The sequence below is a fragment of the Haemaphysalis longicornis genome, unplaced genomic scaffold (assembly GCF_048455015.1).
Source record: "Haemaphysalis longicornis isolate Haplotype H1 unplaced genomic scaffold, Haemaphysalis longicornis Haplotype H1 scaffold_7, whole genome shotgun sequence".
NCBI lineage: Eukaryota > Metazoa > Arthropoda > Arachnida > Ixodida > Ixodidae > Haemaphysalis > Haemaphysalis longicornis.
In genome coordinates, this window is record NW_027526422.1 from 130,358,701 (window position 1) to 130,376,257 (window position 17,557).

At 45.3% G+C, this 17,557-nt stretch overlaps 1 protein-coding gene across 6 annotated transcripts in view; it reads left to right on the forward strand.

Annotated features, from left to right (window-relative positions):
* Window positions 1-17,557, forward strand: part of LOC144146984 (2-Hydroxyacid oxidase 1-like) — a 430,316-nt gene that overhangs the window by 46,751 nt on the left and 366,008 nt on the right. For all 6 annotated transcript variants that reach the window (XM_077678979.1, XM_077678976.1, XM_077678978.1 and 3 more), the window contains 4 exons: window positions 451-619; window positions 9,311-9,462; window positions 11,069-11,324; window positions 16,690-16,853. In XM_077678979.1, the coding sequence (XP_077535105.1) occupies window positions 451-619; window positions 9,311-9,462; window positions 11,069-11,324; window positions 16,690-16,853 (741 nt within the window). The remainder of the gene's footprint in view (window positions 1-450; window positions 620-9,310; window positions 9,463-11,068; window positions 11,325-16,689; window positions 16,854-17,557) is intronic.

A 17,557-nucleotide genomic window follows, 5' to 3' on the forward strand; every position in this document is an offset into this window, starting at 1 on the left:
CTGGCTAAATAAACAAAAAACGCAGAGAAAATGCGTATGCGAGCTGTCATTGATACTATCTGGAAAATAAATAGGGTATTTCATAAGAAATCCGTAACGGGATGCCTTGTATCAGAGGGTTACATGCGCCGAGCATGTATATATGATTATTATTGGGGAAAAAAAATCAGGCTGCCGGTGGTGCTTCGTTAGTTTACAGCTCAACCTTCATCGGTGCGTTTTTTGCGGCTTCTACGGCATGAACATGAACGAACTTGCCGAGGTGATGCGCAATTAAAGAAATTAATTATGTTGAGTTTTCTTAATTTTGCAAATAAAATTCATGAACAAGTGCTGTGTCCAATTCTATCTAGTAGCGCAAAAGCCGGTTATTTTTTTCGTTAACTCTGTCTTTTATGGAAACGTGAGAAACAACATACGAAAAGCGACGTGTCAATTGCAAATGTGCAGTGGACTGCGCTAGCCTTCCCCGGAAGACCGTGCAAGACACCTTCGTTGTTACAATGGCGGATGTTCAGCGTTTGGCAGAAGCCAATCTGGACAACGCTACAAGGAGCTACATCGCCAGCGGTGCCGACCAGGAGCGGACCCTGAAGGAAAACACGGAGGCTTTCAGCAGGTGAATCTTGCTTCTGTTATGCGTTGCGGGCACTATAACGTTTTACTGGTTGGCCCACAGAATGTATGCGTTTTGCTTGAAGTAATGTTTCCCGCTATTTCCCAACGCATACGCCAATGTGAGCTGCGGTGAAGTCGCAGCTCTGCAAACGAAGGTTTTTTAGGGGTGAAGCTCCTCTTGCTCGGGCCCTGTCCCGGCCGTACACGACACATTGTACACGGCACATTCATGATTATTGTGGCAGGATCCCCCTAGGGATTGGCCAAACAAAGATTGATCGAAGAGGTCATAACGTTCAACGCGTTCGTTGCTACCCAACAAGGAAGAGAGGAAGAACAAGTGGTTGTCGTTCGTCGCCGGCGAGCTCAAGACTCTTGCTCGGGCCCTGTCCCGTCCCTCGTTGCTGCCATACACAGCGGAATGATGATGATTGTGGCCGGATCCCCCCAGGGATTGGCCAACCAAAGATTGGCCGGAGAGGTCAAAACGTTCAACGCGTTCGTTGCTACCCAACAAGGAGGAGAGGAAGAAGAAGAGGTTGTCGTTCGTCGCCTGCGAGCTGAAGACACGTACCGGGGGTACGCGACACAAGGCGCGCTGCAGAAGGCGACGGGCAAGGTGGCTAAAATGTCACACACCGAATTCGCCAACTTACCCATGGAGATTCTCATCGTCCCAAACAAGCCCTACATAATCACCATAAACATCGACGTTGTCGACGGGCTTGCCAACGGAGCGGTGCAAAGCTTGCGGTGTCGAGTCTTTATATGATGTGTGGGTGAATGTTTAACGGTTTTACCGATAAGCATTTAGCTTCGCCCCTCTCATCATCATTCACTTCGTGGAGATGGGGGGATTTTTTTAACACAGCCGGCTTGTGTTTCAGGTGCAGAAAAGGCTCATGCCGGGGTCTTACATTCTGAAGCATACACCCCACGTTTATGTAGCAATTCATACCACTTTTCTCTATTTATTTATTCCCTGCATTTAACCAGCTTCAAACTGAAATGCATACACTGCCTAATTATCTCTCCTGAACAAAGAGTACAGTGTGGAGGTTATGTTCTGGAGTTTTCTCGGTGATTCTGGCATATTTTCACAAATCTTTGTGTCCAACCACGATGTTTCAGTCGCACAACCCTCTCAGTTGATTTGCTCGTTGAGCTGCGATGGAACTCTATGTGTGTCGGGCTCACTTTAGCATATTCTTACCGTGTTTACTCTATGAAGCCTTTGTTATAACAAATAAAATCTCGATATTGGTCACGAAGTAGGTAAAAAACTTTTGTTCTGGCGAGGACATCAGGAAAGCACATTACAAGACAAATTAAAATATAATGGTAGTCGGTGCGGCGGCCGCAAGCGGCTCATGGAATGCGCATGGTATGCTATCTTCTGCTAAGCGTATACATACTAACGAACGCACTCCACTTTCATAAACCTGTATAACAGGGGACGACATGTGTCAAAGTGCGAGGGCAGCGACGAATGCTGTGACATCCCTTATTAAGTGTAGCTTTCCTTTATTAATGCACAAGCGTGAATTGCCCTAGAGCAAAAAATCGTGGCAGTACAATAACCTTGTACGAGATTTCTGCGCACGTTAAAGATCCCCAGGTGGTCAAAATTATTCTGGAGCCCTCCACTACGGCATGCCTCATCGCGTGCGTTGCGTCAGAGCGTTAAACCCTGCAATCAATCAATCAATCAATCAATCAATCAATCAATCAATCAATCAATCACTCAATCAATCAATCAATCAATCAATCAATCAATCAATCAATCAATCAATCAATCAATAAATCAACCAATCAAGCAATCAATCAATCAATCAATCAATCAATCAGTAGAAGAATCTGCGCGGCCGCCGCGACGGCATTTTGCTGCGCAGCCCCGGAGTTAAATGTGGTAGCTGTCAATTCTTCCATCAGGCTCCCCTGACCTCTCTCCCGCAGTAGCAGCTGCGAAGCTTTGTCGTACACGTTGGTTTTCATTTTGCCGTTATCTGGTCCACTTTCGTCCTAGGGTTCGGCGTTAGCGTTTCCAAATGCCAAATGGCTACTCGACTTTGTGCCCTTAAAGCCTTACGTACCGCAATGTGTTTCATAGAACGCGCTTAAACTGGGCAACAGCGAAACAGTTGCGCACGCCAGTATGCTACAGACACGTAGCAAGAATAAGACAGAAGGACAAACTGCGCTTTCTAGGGCGGCCAGATAACGTCACAAGTGCTTGGTATAGGTGACGCTAGCGGTATCTTCGCGGTACAAGAATATGCGTGGCCGCTGCGATCGGCATTTTACTGCGCGGCCCCGAAGCGCATAGTGGCTGCTATCGATTCGCCCATCAGGTGTCGCTGCCCTCTCCTTGTAGTCCGCGCTGGTTTTCTTTCTGCCGTTATTAAAGACGATAGTCTTTCTTGGGCTGCTTAAACCCAGAAATTTAGGTCTGTCTGTCTGTAACTCGATTCAGCCACCCAGCCAAAGTAAAATGCTTACTGCGCAATAGTCTTATATACTCACAGCCAAATGTAAACGTCCAAGCCCGGTTTATATGTTCTTACTTGTCAACTTTGTTGAACAAGAACAAGACATTACGCAAATATAAGACAGGAAATTAGTGCACGAGAGATATTCACAGTGTTCTTTTATTAAAAAATTCCTGGATGCTTGGTTTTTCGATAGCAAATGATATTCTACATCTACTGATTTGATTGATTGATTGTGGGGTTTAACGCGCCGACGCAACGCAGGCGATGAGGCGCGCCGTAGTGGAGGGCTCCGGATTAATTTTGACCACCTAGGGATCTTTATCGTGCGCCGAAATCTCGTACACACGGGCGTTTTTGCTTTCGCCTCCACCAGAAAAGCGGCCGCCGCGGCCGGGAATCGAACCCGCGACCTCGTGCTCAGCAGCGCAATGCCTTAGCCACTGAGCCACCGCGGCGGGTCTACATCTACTGCAGAACAACGCGTACCGCCTGCAGTTGCCCGCGCCACCTCCGGGCGGCATATGAGAAATCGCGCGGCAAAAGCAAAGAAAGGTTCCACTAGCTAGGTTTCACGTTCTGCTTGGAACGCACGTGGAGCACGGCAACGCGGTTCTATAAACCTTGAAGTCGGCCGCCTCGATTCACGCGCGTCTCCGCCGTACTGCATTGCTGGCATCGAGGAACCCCGCCTGTAGCAGTGGAACGCGGTAAATTCAAATCGCCTTCAGCAAACCTTTAGTGTGTTTATCTTGGGATGAGCGCGACGGAACAGGAACAGCATGAGAGGTGAGCGGGAAAGCGAAGGGGGGCATTTTCTTGGTAAATGTCTACAAAGACTATCGTCTTTTGACGACATTTGCAACGAAAGGAGAAGATACGCGACGAATTTTTTGGTCTACCGCTCTTCCGCGCAAACCCCAACGGGCCGTTTCACATCCCGTATATGTTCTGCTCCGAATCCACAGATAAGGTGGTGGTGTGTAAGATGCAGCTAACCGAGAAAACACACAGACAGCGCGCTCGAGAGAAAGAGAACTTGTTTATTAAACGGGTAATATTTACATGGCAAAGTTTTCCCTCTCGACCGAGGGCACAGGTCTGACCTGGGAAGGGTAGAGCATTAAAAAGAAGGGCAGTGAAAGTACAATTGAATATTACGAATATGATAACAGACGATTAAAAGGCGATGTACAGACTGTATACATACACACGCACTAACTCACACCCACACACGCACACGAAAGGAAATATCCGCCATCGCCGTCAATTATTCTTTTCTATGGCGGCAAGAACGAGCAGTGCTGCAACGCCTAAGAGACAGATCAAAGATATTCCAAAGCGTAAGGCGGAAGCGGATCAGGGAATCGCCATTTAATGCATCTCAACCTGCAATAGGCCGGTGCCTTTCGTGCAGGCGAGATAGATAATCTTGTCAGCAATTGATGCCCCCGTATTAATTTCGTATTCGGAACCCTCCGGAGCTATTTATGTGTTCTGATACTTGCTTATGTTATGTCCACTTTGTAGCTACATCCTATATACACCTGGCCACCTGTTTGTCACGTGTCATCAATTGTTGTTTGCGTGCAGATCTATTCTTCTATTGTACGGCACATAAAGAAAACTTTCTTGACATGGTTGGAAGGTCTTAAAGCAAGATGGTTGAAAACAAATTGTCTCGCATTGCCAGATTGAAGTAACAAAGATGTGAATGCTCACTAGAGCAGCGCCAACAGTTGTTTGATAACGCAGGAAATGCAAAAAATGCAAGGACCAAAAAATGCCTGGTCCTTGTTGCAAAATGCAACAACAAGGACCAGGACGCGACGCTGATCTCGTCTCCTTGTCTTTGTCCCCATCTCTTTCAACTCTGTTTTAATGCTTACTTTCCGCAGCACGATTTGTGAGGTAACAAATACTAAATAGCCACGTAGAATTTGCACATCTTGTTTAGTCGATGTATTGAAGGGAAGAGGAAGGTTGGAACAGCTAAGCCGCCGTAAGCGGAAAAAGAACTTTCTAGGACACGCAGGTTTTTATAGATATTCGAAAGCGAAGGCGTGTCGTAATACCGTGACGAGTACCATTTATATACACATCCACACGCTTACATGGTAACCACTCCTTCTTACTGTCTTTTATGCCTTTTTTCCACTTCCACATATATTAATCCATCCGAATCCGTATTATTCACCTTAATCTCAACCTTAATTCATCGTCATCCAGATTTTTTCTTTATCAATTTCCCTTAATTTCTTTATCAGTTTCTACTTTATTTTAGCTCGACTATTCTTCTTAATCCAACTGGATTCATCTAATTAATATGGATTCATTTTAATCAACCAAAGCCTCACCTTAAAGGAGCCACGAAGACAAAATGCAAGTTGGGTTTATTAGAAAGACTGCTTAGTCCCGACAACAATGATATCAATATCATCGCAATCTTCCAACAAATAACGCAGATATTAAAGAAAACGTGTGAAGCAGTCGCGACCCCCCAGCCAATTTCCCGCAACTGTTCTATGACGTCAAGGAACCTTGTTTGTGCGATTGGCGGCCGCCTAACTGACCTGTCGCGACGACACGTGACTGGACGTATGTAATGGGGCCTCTAGTTCCATTTGACCGCATCACTTGAATGCTAACGTGCAGTTAACGCACTGAAAATTATGTTGTATTGTTGGCCCGTATGACGTCATTCTTGCTCACAACACGTCACTGTGGCGCAAAATTTGAAAGTTTTTAAATACTTCTTGCTTTTTTTCGTTAAAAAACATCTTTTGGGGCTCTAATGAAGCAGAGTGAGATACTGAATCCTAGTTCTTTCAAATTACACGAAGTTGTATTTTCTATTCATGGCTCCTTTAAGCGGTACTAACCGGCATTAATTTGTGTTACTTCATTTTGATCCACTCAAATTCATCCTAATTCATCTCTACATAAGCTTACTAACATTAGTATTGAATAAGCTCTAGTACCCGGCGATGCCCGGGTGGGCCACTATGGTAATAACACCAGTGGGCATAAACCGGGCTCAGTAATTTGTTACTTGTCATAATTTGGTAAGTCACCGTGAGGCTGTACACAATCAGGAACTCGCGCCTGCTGTCGGTACAGGGCTACCTACTGGAGGCGTGCGGTAACGGGAAACAGCAGGAACTCTTGTTTGATTGGAACTCTCCCGAAATAAACTCCCCCAAGATGGTTCGCTCAGACGGTTGCTTACCCATGGAAAGTGTTATCTCAGTTGGTATAAAGGGTACTCATTAGTCCCAGTTTTATTAAAAATAACATGGCCAAATACGGGAGGTGTGTGATTTCAGGAACTCCCAACAGATGGCGAGAGTTATGCGAGCGTGCAAAAATTGAACTGATGTGTAAGTTTAAAAATCTCGCTCGCTTTTTTTTTATTCGCGTGTTAATACAAAATCCTGAAATTGGTTTTTGGACATCTGTATTCGAAGCATTTGCAAGCAAAAACGAATTGGATGTATTAAAGGGCTGTTTAGTTATTGAGTAATTTGTTAAAGCACGTAAAGATCTCAAAAAAAATGATTGTTCCTGTAAGGCGGGTGTTCTAAGAAATCTTAAAATCTTTACATACGTATAAGTTACCCATATCAACGAAAACCACTTCAATATTTACACTGGCCTGCGATCAAAAAATATATGAAAAACAATTCCAGTGCTCTTCACTCTCTCCGTGTGTAATTTCTTAAAAAATTTCAGCAATATTCAGCTCCTGCACTATAATCAGAATGTGCTCATGGAATTTGAAGCCGTCAGAATAAGCAGTTTGGCTGGGCGTTTATATCACCTATTAGGCCTTTTCTGCTTGACACGCGTGTCGTTTAAAAGGAACATTTTCGGTCTTTTTCGTTGTGCGTATTTGTATCAGCAACATTTATTACAAAAAATCGATCGGACAAATCAATCCGTGAAACATTTATTGTGTAATAGTTCAGAACACCCATTTCGTTCCGAAGTGGAGAATCGGCCCCATTGTGTTGGTTAGAAGAAAACCGTAAAACTACTTAGATATCCGTAAGGGCTACACTTATAAGAAAATGCACTTAGATAGGTTTACCGGTGATCGAGATAATGGCGAATTTACAAAAACACAATTTCCCCTTTTCTTTGCTTTGGAGTGCAGTTCTGGAAACTCCCGCCTTATCGAGCTCCTACGTCACGATACGATTGTACTCCAAAAATTTCAAGTCTTTAAGTGCAGCAGTTTTGGCTGGGCGTTAATAAATCAGTCAGTCAGTCAGTCAATCAGTCACTCAATCAGTAATTCAGTCGGGAAGTTTTCTTTACAGGTATATATTGCGGGGTTTAACACGTCGAAGCTACACCTGGTCTACGAAGCACGCCGTAGTGAAGGGCGCCGAATCAGTTTTGACCATCTGAGGATCTCTAACGTGCGCCAAAATCTCGACACCCGAGCGTTCTTCCGTTTCTGCTCCACCAGAAAAGAAATTACGGCGGTCGAGCTCGAACCCGCGTCCTTAGGATCTGTAGCACAACGCCATGGCCAATAAACCTCCGAGCAGGGTATTGGTATAAATCACTGATTAATCATTATTCTGTGTCAAGTATTACGGCACGCAACCTGAATGCGTGCCACATTAATGCCACCTTAATGCATCTCGTTTCATCTTAGTCCAATGTAATCCACCGTATTATAAATTTTAGTCAATCAATTTTGTATCAATGATTAGATTTTGCAATCATTATTTGTCTCTCGTACACGGCTCACATGCTTTCCGTCACTTCCGGGCTTCCTCGGGTCAAATGCGTTTTTGCATGACTCGTGTCGAGACCGTGGTCATTGAGGTCAACCTTCCATTAAGATATTGAAGGCTTTCGCATTCCAAGTTTTTTTACCGGATTTTAGTGAACAAGTGTTTTTAAGCAGTCCAAATGTGCCTGAAGAATTACAACTGGCGTTTGCAGTTTGTAAGAATTACCATACACAGAAGTACTGTATTCAGCGGTAGGCGTAATTTCAGTTTCTATTGCAGACAATTGTACGGGCTTGGGCCAAACAGCAGCAATAATGGCAGAATATTAGCATCCGCATGTCGTCGGCATTCTCCCGTGCCAGCTTGTGATGTCCCTCAAATATACTGGAAGAATACCAGGTTAAGAAGAGAGCGAAAGAGCACCTTCAAGCATTCACATGTAAACGAACAAACCACCATTTTTATCAAACGATAAATCTGAAGCAGTGGAAACTTGTGTCAGTATTTTATAAGAAGAAAACTTGTACCGCTTTTAGTGCCCTCTTTACGTTCAGTTCGTGTTGCCGTGCCCTGCAAAATTCTGCTGATATCCTGGGCATCCTTGGCCACCATCAATCTATAGAGGTTTATGGTTATTTTTGTCCGGCATTTATAGCCTATTCTCTGTATATTTAGTGTGGTCTACGCATTATCCTATTTGTATCTGTTTTACCTACAATTTTTAGCGTTTTTACACCGGCATTGGGTGTTTCTACCTTTCGCCAGTTCAATAATATTCTGGGATAGCGAACGTGGTAAAAGTGCTGCTACCCAGCAGCCCATCGTCACAACACTGAGGCATCCGGGTGCTAGAGCCCCTAAAATAAGTGCTGTGAGATATGTTCTCAGTTGTGCAGCCCCCACAGAAAGAACCCAGTGCACTATTTAAGTGAATCCGAGTGACCACTTTGGACACGTAACAAATTCTGATGTGCGTTCGTGCCATTGAAGGTTTCGCCTGTCGTGGGGCAGTCAGCTTGAGGCCCTGACGGTAGCTTTTCTGATCAAGAGAACCAGAAAAAAAATAGCTAGGTACCAGGGAACGTTGCAATATATATCAAGCAGTACTTCAACCAATAAAGTTATAATTTCGAATAACATAATGTTATCACAGTTGGGATTATAGTCGACAGAACATAATTTCGCACAGGTCATAGACTACGCCCAATTTTAGCGCGCGATCTGGAAGACATCTCTAAATAATACTGGCAACTGTCTATTTCAGTGACTAGAAACTCCCTTTTGCATGCTGGTGCCTTCATATCGGCTGTACTTTCTCGACGGGCTGTGGTATAACTTCTTGAATATTTAAGATAGTTCCTGACACGACCGACACGACCTCATACAGTCAATCGGTACTGCGGCTGTTTGAAGACGACATCATTGGAATTCGTTACTTTGCTCCCTTATACGCAGGCTCCAATTCCGGCCTCGAATCTTGGTAGACGTCTCAAAGGTCAACATGGCTACAACACTACTAGGTCAGAGGATATCTTTTCCAGTTGGATTCTCTCCGTCCGCAACTCATCAAATTGCTCATCCAATAGGAGAAATCGGCACAGCTCAAGGTGAGTTGTTAAGCAGGTATGACCGAATCTAAGCTTGATGTAAAGTGTAGCAACATATGGGAGGTATGACCCCATATTTAGAACTTTAAACTAATCAGTAGTCTAGAGTGGCCATGGACTGGGTGCTGGCTGCCAGTTTCGCTTGGCTGATGCTGGTACATTTGCAACACATTGTTGTTTAGACGCATTCTGACTCCTCAAAGATATCAACTAGACGGTTGACTGACTGACCCGCTTATTTACACTATTTTAAAATTTTCAAATATACAAAGTATCCGGCGTAATTTCAAAATGTCTAAAGCGTAATACGCTTCCACCATAGTATTTACATAACGCTGGAGGTTACCACCAATAGGCAGATGGTATCAAGTCTTTCCAGCCGACATCCGTTCGAATGCCATTCGTGTAGATTACGGGACCCTTCATTTCCCTATCATAGTCAGGAGAACAGCCTCTCCACGACTACCGTATGCTTGCTCACTCTCCCTACACATTACGCACTTTCTTTTAAGTGCAATGCACTTTATAAGCGACCCCAAACCATCCACCGCCGGCGGCGTTGGCGTCCGCAGTGCTCCTCTATATTTGAAAAAGAAACAGCATCCGGCGCCAGGTTTCGATCCGAGGACTTTGCGGCCGCAGCGCGACGCTCTACCGACCAAGCCACGGACGCAACGGTGATATCAGTGTTAGACGCGCCTTATATCTTTAACGCATTCAAACTACGTCGTCAGCGGCGTGCGTTGGCGACTCAGCGGCGTTATAGCGGCTTGATAACTGCGTGGTGTACACGTGATACTACAAACCCGATGGAAGAGATGGAAGAGAAGGCGGCGAGGCGGTGGGCTGCGGGGGCCGAGCGCAAGCGCCGCAAGCGGGCCGACAACCGTGCATTCGCACTTTCACATTCTCCCCCTCGGGGAAATGCGGGGGAATTTTTTTTCCTTCTCCTGCGCTGGAAAAAAACTAAGGCGGCCTTTAATCGGAATAATTCTTTTAACAAATTCCCGGCCCTACTATATTCTCGCAGTTTTTGGTCCATACTGGCAAGCCACTGCCGTGGCTGTTAGCGGCAGTATGATTCGAGGCGCAGTAATTTCCATACTTACACGAATGAATAGCTTACTGCGTGGTACCAGGGACATGCCACAGTCTGTCACAATGTTTGAGAATACCGCTTAAATACAGTAAGCATTGTGTAAACTTTCGTCTTGGTTTGTGGGAGCGAATAAAAGCACTTAATTAAACTGCAACAAGCTTATGTACTCCTCAATAGTTTAATTCCAATCGCCCAGGGGGAGATTTACTGCGGTATCATATCCGCGCAAATGATCAAGACGCGCTCAGTCAAACAATAAAATATTTTGTTGGGCTAGTTGGTGCATCGCGTCCAAAAATAAATACAGCGCAATAAACTAGTTGCTTGTGAGCGCTCGACAGCCTATTTATGTTTCCTTTACCACGCCGTTTGTGCTTTCTACCTATATGTTTTGATGTCAGTCGAACATTCGTAGCTTATGTTAGGATGAATTCTCTTGGCTGAAACATGAGCTTCGGGATTTCTTTTCTGAAGTATTCTGAGCCTTCTCTGGCATTGCACGTGCAGCCGCGCAGAACGCCGGCACCGTAATGATCCTGAGCGCCATGAGCACGGTGAGCCTGGAAGACGTTCGCAGAAGCGCGCCCAACTTAGTGCTCTGGCAGCAGATCTACCTCTTCCGGAATCGCTCCCTGACAGAGTCTTTTGTGAAGCGAGCCACTGCCAGCCGTTACGGGGCCATCGTGGTCACTGTGGACTCGCCCGTCGCCGGCCAGGCGATCCCCCTTGTGAAGAACAACTTCCGACTCAAAGAAGGCCTCAGGTGAGCCCGCATGGCCGAGGTTATTCTTACGTTGCATCTATAGTTTTATCGATTGGAACAGTCTTGCATTTGTCATTACCTTAAAATTGTGCACAGAACGACCTTGCTTGGGTGAAATTGCAGTCTCAGTCTGGTACACTTTCGTGGTATAAAAACGAAGCTGGAATATACAGGTTATTGCTGCGTAAGGCCGCTCCCCTTCTAAAGGACGGGTTCCATCGCGGCTTTTCATGTCAATGCACCATGTGGTCCTACTTCCACTTTCCAGTTTTCGCCAGGCCATATTTCACATACACATGTGCTCTAGCTTGTAGCTGCCGCCTTCATCACTCAGTTTTGCGGCGATGACGCTGTGACTACGCACAATCTATAGGCAGAGCTGAGAAGCAGACCACGTAGGTACGCCTTATGCGCACATAAGATCTTTCAATGAGCAGGGTAACGCTATCGCAATTAATAATATCGCCCAAAAAACAGCGGCAAGTTCTCACTTCAAACTGCAAAGAAAACTACCACTTACACACTCAATGGTGCCGCTCGAGCCTGGTACCTTTTTTATCCATCGTAACTTACTCATTGAAATTATATATGACTGCCCATTCGCTACTTACAAGTTGCTTTTAAGGTATGACGTACAAAGCAACCGAAGACTGACAGCCATTTTTCATAGACACCAACAATTTCTTGGAATGAAAACAGTGCTTTTACGAAGCCATTGTAACGTTACAGACATTCTTGAAGACCCTAAAACAGACGCTGATAACCGCCGCGTAGTTTCGTGGTTTTATTGCCCAGGTGTTGGCTTATTTTAGTGAGCGAAGAATTTCTTCGAATAAGCGTGGCAGTTTTTTTTTTATCTTATAGAATGACCTAATCAAGAATCAAGCCGGAGTGCTGACGGGAAATGGACCTTTTCCCCTCGAAAAACAGCGCTAGTAGCGGCGAATTACAAATCAGAGTTGGTGGCTCCTTCGACCACAAGTGCCGGTGTCGCTGTTGTCCAGTATTGCTAATTATGAGGCGCGCCCGTGGCGGTACCCAAGAGAGTTGTTTTGCATGCTCATCGCCCTCCGATTTTAAAACTTCATGTGCAAAGGTTGCTTTATGAGTGCGCTGTTGGCAAAGTTTTACAACGTTTCCCCATACCAACGGTTGGCCCTGCAATGAAATAACTATTTTGCAGTGGCTACTGAATGCCTACCGGGGGCCCTATTCTCGACTGCCCAAATTTCCGGCAATTCGCCATGTTTGCCAGCAATTTGCCTGAACTCTTTTCTGATTGGCTTTCAGTTTTGGTCACGTGCTTCCGGTTGACAAAGCGTTTGTGTGTGCCGTCGTCATTTTGATGTTTTGTGACGTTTACGGGCACCAGTTCTTAAGTTTGCCTTATTTCTCTTTACTGAAAGCGCATAATTCTTGGCCGGCAATGAAAAACCGGACTAAAAGCACTACACGTGGCAACGTAGGCCTCTCTTTGCTATTCAACAATATTGACTGTAATACACGCCCTCTCTGTGATTGGCTGAGAAGACATGGCGTAATTTAAACAGTTGGCGGGAACGATTACGTCATGCTTTGGCAGCTTCAGCCTGCGTAAAAGTGACGTAATGCTACGGAACAGCTTGAAAATGGCGGCTGTTTTTGTCGCAAAATACAAGCAAAATAGGGCAAAAAATCGCCCCGGCTTTCCGCGCCGCAAAATGTCCGCCAATTTGCAGCAGGCACAGTTTCGCATGCGCGCTGTTTAAAGCATGTTTCCTAACGAAACAAATTATAGTTTCAACTGCTTCCAAGTCAGCGATCATGGAGCATACAAATAACGTGCAGTATTTTGCTTTTATATTTGGCGATAAAATAAAAATTAATTGTTTGGCGTAACCGCACAATAAGAGGGCAGTACAAGCCTCTCCATGACAAAGAGAACCCAATGCATGGCATTTGTCCACACTCATCCTAGCAAGCTGCTGGGTCACATGATCGAGCTCAAGAGAAAAATAACATAGAGAAGTGACTCTTTGGTTCATGCGCTGATTCAAGTCGAGATTGACGAATCAGTGAATCGGCGACATCGGTGCGTTCCGCGGTTATCAGGCGTAGTGCTTCGCTGCTCTTATGTGTCATAGAAGCGATGGTCGCGGCCGTCTTTTTCTGTGATCACGCCATAAACTTGTAACATAGCAGCAGATGATATCATGGCGGCGGCGGTGGCGGCAGGGAAGTTGATAACGCAACAAAACTTGCATTGAACCAGAGAACCCAGCTATGTTACTAAAAGCGATTGAAAGAAATAAATAGACACGGAAAAAAAATTGTGTGATGTTCTTTTGCTCGACATCCGCCTTTCGCTCGCTTTTGGATCAACGTTACTCGATTGCCGTGTGGTGTTGACGCCAATTTTGACCTCCAAAAAAGTGTTGTTCTTGTCAGCCTCAGCTACCGTCTTAATTTTTATAGTACATGCCACGTGTTTTTATATCTTTCTTGCACAATATTTGATACCTTGGTTGCGATCTTTATGGGTGAATCGTCAAATTCCACTGCATGTCGTCATAGCTATAGGTGCAGCACTTCACTGATTGCTTACGCCGTGCTTACGCAAAAAAACATGGCGAATTGCCGGCAATTAGTGGAGTCGAGAATAGGGCCCCGGGATCTCCTTGAAGTTCGTCCTGGCGTGCCCATGGCATACGTCAGAATCGTTAATTGCGATAAGAGCGAGCCACCATAATTAATGGCGGCGCTGCAAGCACATCCACAGACAAAGGTTTAAAGTTTATTTGTTCCTTTCTGAAGTGGAAGAGGAAGCCGTGACAAAAGGCCACGATCCCTGATGAATTCTCGGCTCCGTTTACAGTTTGCAAACAGTGTGGAAGCCAGCAGCGAACACGTACACCCGGCGAAAAAATTAGCCGGGGCACGCGAGAACGTGGGAGAAGGCATCGCGCGCCATCTGACGCTGCACTTCTGGTGCCGAGATACCGCTGTGCGCGTGCGCGTCCAACCCCATATACTACCCTGTCTTTTCCTTGGCTTCAAGCGACAAAGCTGATAGCATTCAGCGCTTGGCGCTATGGGCCACTTTATGTGCTCAACACATATCGCTGGCACACGTTTCGGCGGCGGACGTCGAGGGTGAAGCAGCTTTGCTTTATCTGCCTGGCTCCGACAAAAGACGCATAGCAACGAGATTTTTATATCGTAGTTTTCAAGGCGATATCGTTTGTTTGATTGTCTAAAAGGGAAATTTTGCTCTTTGTCTGTGTCAAGCAATTGAACGCGAATGGAAACATATTATTTATTCTTGTTCTTTTTTGTCAAGCCCAGGGCCGCGCCGATTTCTTCTCGCGTTTTTTCCCGTCAGTGCCTGTTTTAATACGTGTGCAAGGTGACCTCTTATTACACTTTATTCAAATAAACTGTTTCTCACCTCTATTCCTTGCCATTTTGGTGTGAGAATTTTGAGTTAGTAACATACTGCATGTTTCAGGCAAAAAACACAATGGCGAAATGGAATATCTGTGGCACAAGTTCCTCACCGAGAAGGGCAAGGTATGTCAGAAGTCGTATTGGGGCAGAGCGAACAACGCAAATTTCACCCTCGCCGTTTACCGCAGAAGCGTGTGCCAGCGAGGCATGTTAGTAAAGACAGTGGCCCCTATTGTTAAACACTGAAAGTGATCAGCTTTTCCACCTGAACTGAAGAAAAAGACCGGATAACGAGTGCGGTTGTACGTGCACACGTACATCGGCATGTCGACACCATGGTGCAACGTCAGATGGCGCGGCGATGCATTCTTCCATGCACTCGCGTACCCCGCCTTATTTTGCCGCCTGGTGTGTATTAAAAGATATAGAACAGGTGCGTACACACAGCTAAACAGGATTCCTTCTTTACACTCATTCTATACACAACGAAACACCCAATTTACAAGCTCTGCAATGCACAAGGAAAGTTTGCGACTACATGTGTAGCCCCATGCACGCGTGAGTAAAAAATAAGCATAACATTATCATGAAACACAAAACATTGCCAATACATAGATACCCAGAGAGCCTATGCGGGTTCTGGATTACATTCAATCACATATGTCTTAAAATATTTTGAGAAACTTTTTGCGATGTCTTATATTCACTCTCAAAAGAAAAAAAGCTACATGCGCCTGAAAGGTCGTGGAAAAGGTCAGTTGTCTTGACGATTGGTGAAGTTGAAGGGGGAAGTGATCTGACGTGCTTTAATGGTGGGCAGAAGAGGAGGATTCTAACTGCTTCCCTCCGTGCAGACTTACTTGCACATAGCGTTACTTGCGCACAAACAGTTTAAAGTATGCCATCCCTCCCGCATCCATAAACCCACCAACACTACGATGGGCATTGTTCTGTACAACGGGACAATCGGAACGGCCTCCACAACAATGGTTTGTTATATGCCCGTCAATTCAGAATCGCTAGGAAGGGGGCAAAGGGTGTTGATAAGTAGTTTTAAACCTATTCCTTTGAGAACCAGTGCCTAGCCCATTAGGAACTTTGAACCCATACTAAAACGTGCACATTTGTCGTGTATGGAGGCCACGTATTCGGAACGCATTGGCTTTCGAAAACGATGGTCGCCACTAGACTAACGGGAACACTGATGCCGTAGGCCCTTCGTAACAACTGCTGTGTGATTTTTTGTTGCCTCCTGGGGCATTCGTAGAGTCTATTTTTAGAGATAACGAAGTGGAACTGTTTCTGGCCTCGCAAAAAATTTACATTTCCTTTTTGAAAACTTTGACACAGCGAAGCCATGCTTATACATTAAGGTTTAATTTCCTTTTTGAAAACATTTACACAGCCAAGACATGCGTGTACCATAACGTTGCGTTAGAGCATTGAGTAAGATACCTCCGGAGTCTTGAAGTTACACGCATTGAATTTCAGTTATTCACTACTGCTGGATGACGCTGCAATAGGATAATAATACTGCTTTTTCTTTGACAAATTCCTTTGATTGGTTTCCATAAATTTAGTTCTGCCTATCAGTCGTAACACTCAACAGCAGGGTCCTTAAGAAGCTGTTCTGGTGACGTGACTAGCACAGCGTCGAAGCTGCAGTCATATGTTTTTACGGCGCCGACTTTTAAACCACCTCTTCTAAATATTTTAGGCACAAACCTTTTCAAGCTTCAACCACTCCTGTCATGTAATGATGACAAAAAATAGCACGTCTCACTTCGGCAGTCGCATTCGCTGCCTCATTTTGTGTTCGCGTTCACTTTCAGAAAAACAAAACATATCAGCTGTCTGAGTTAGAAACACCAAAGGCCAATTATGGCTGAAAATTATCTCCAACTATCACAAGAGCTTCGAATGATGTTCTTTGTCCTAGATTCGCCAACCTTGAGCGTTCATCCCCAGGGAGCACCTTCACCTTTGATCCACATAGTGGGGACTTCATCGGAGAGCTTCTTTCACCAAGTGTAACCTGGAAGGACATCCAATGGCTACGCAGCATCTCTCCGCTACCTATTGTCGCCAAAGGAGTTCTCACGGGTACAGTAAACTAGATTACGTGCCACTTCTTTGTAATCTGCTTGTGACAACTCCGGACCATGGTAAAAGCATCTCAGGAGTGATCGCGTTCCGCCAAGTGAGGGCAGTCTGGTGACTACGTCCTGTTTTTTGCCGAGAGTGTAAACATTGATTTCTGGAAGTGCCACCGCGAAACGTAACGAAATCCCTTCTTAAGACCATGCAGCACATAGATCCGCGTCAGTTGCTGTAGCGCCATAAAAAGACTGCGCGCTATCCCTCCTATATCGCTTTTTTATTGCTGCGTCATATCTCTTTACAGTGCCAAATTCATCTGCTAGTCATTGAGCTTACGTGCCGCAGAAGACGTGGGATGCTACTGGGTAAACCATAAAACCTGAAACATTCCAAGGTCATGCCGGTTGCAGCCCTTTTGGACGCAGCTACATAGATCGCTGTGCCACCTGATTTGTGCATGTGTGAGCTCACGCCCCCTCTGGTGCTCAATGGCGACATACCTTGCATGCTTATGGATACCGCTGAGTGGTATGGTCAAGTATGAAGGCTGTCGGCCTAGGTGGGAAACGCTGAGGGCAAGATGCAACACACGATTTTGCACCTTGCCAATTCCAGCAGCAAAGTGAGCGCACATCATTCCTCTTTGCTACTTCCTCGTTTGCACGCAAGTTAGTGCCATGGCGTTTTAGGAAAGGTAGAGAGAGATG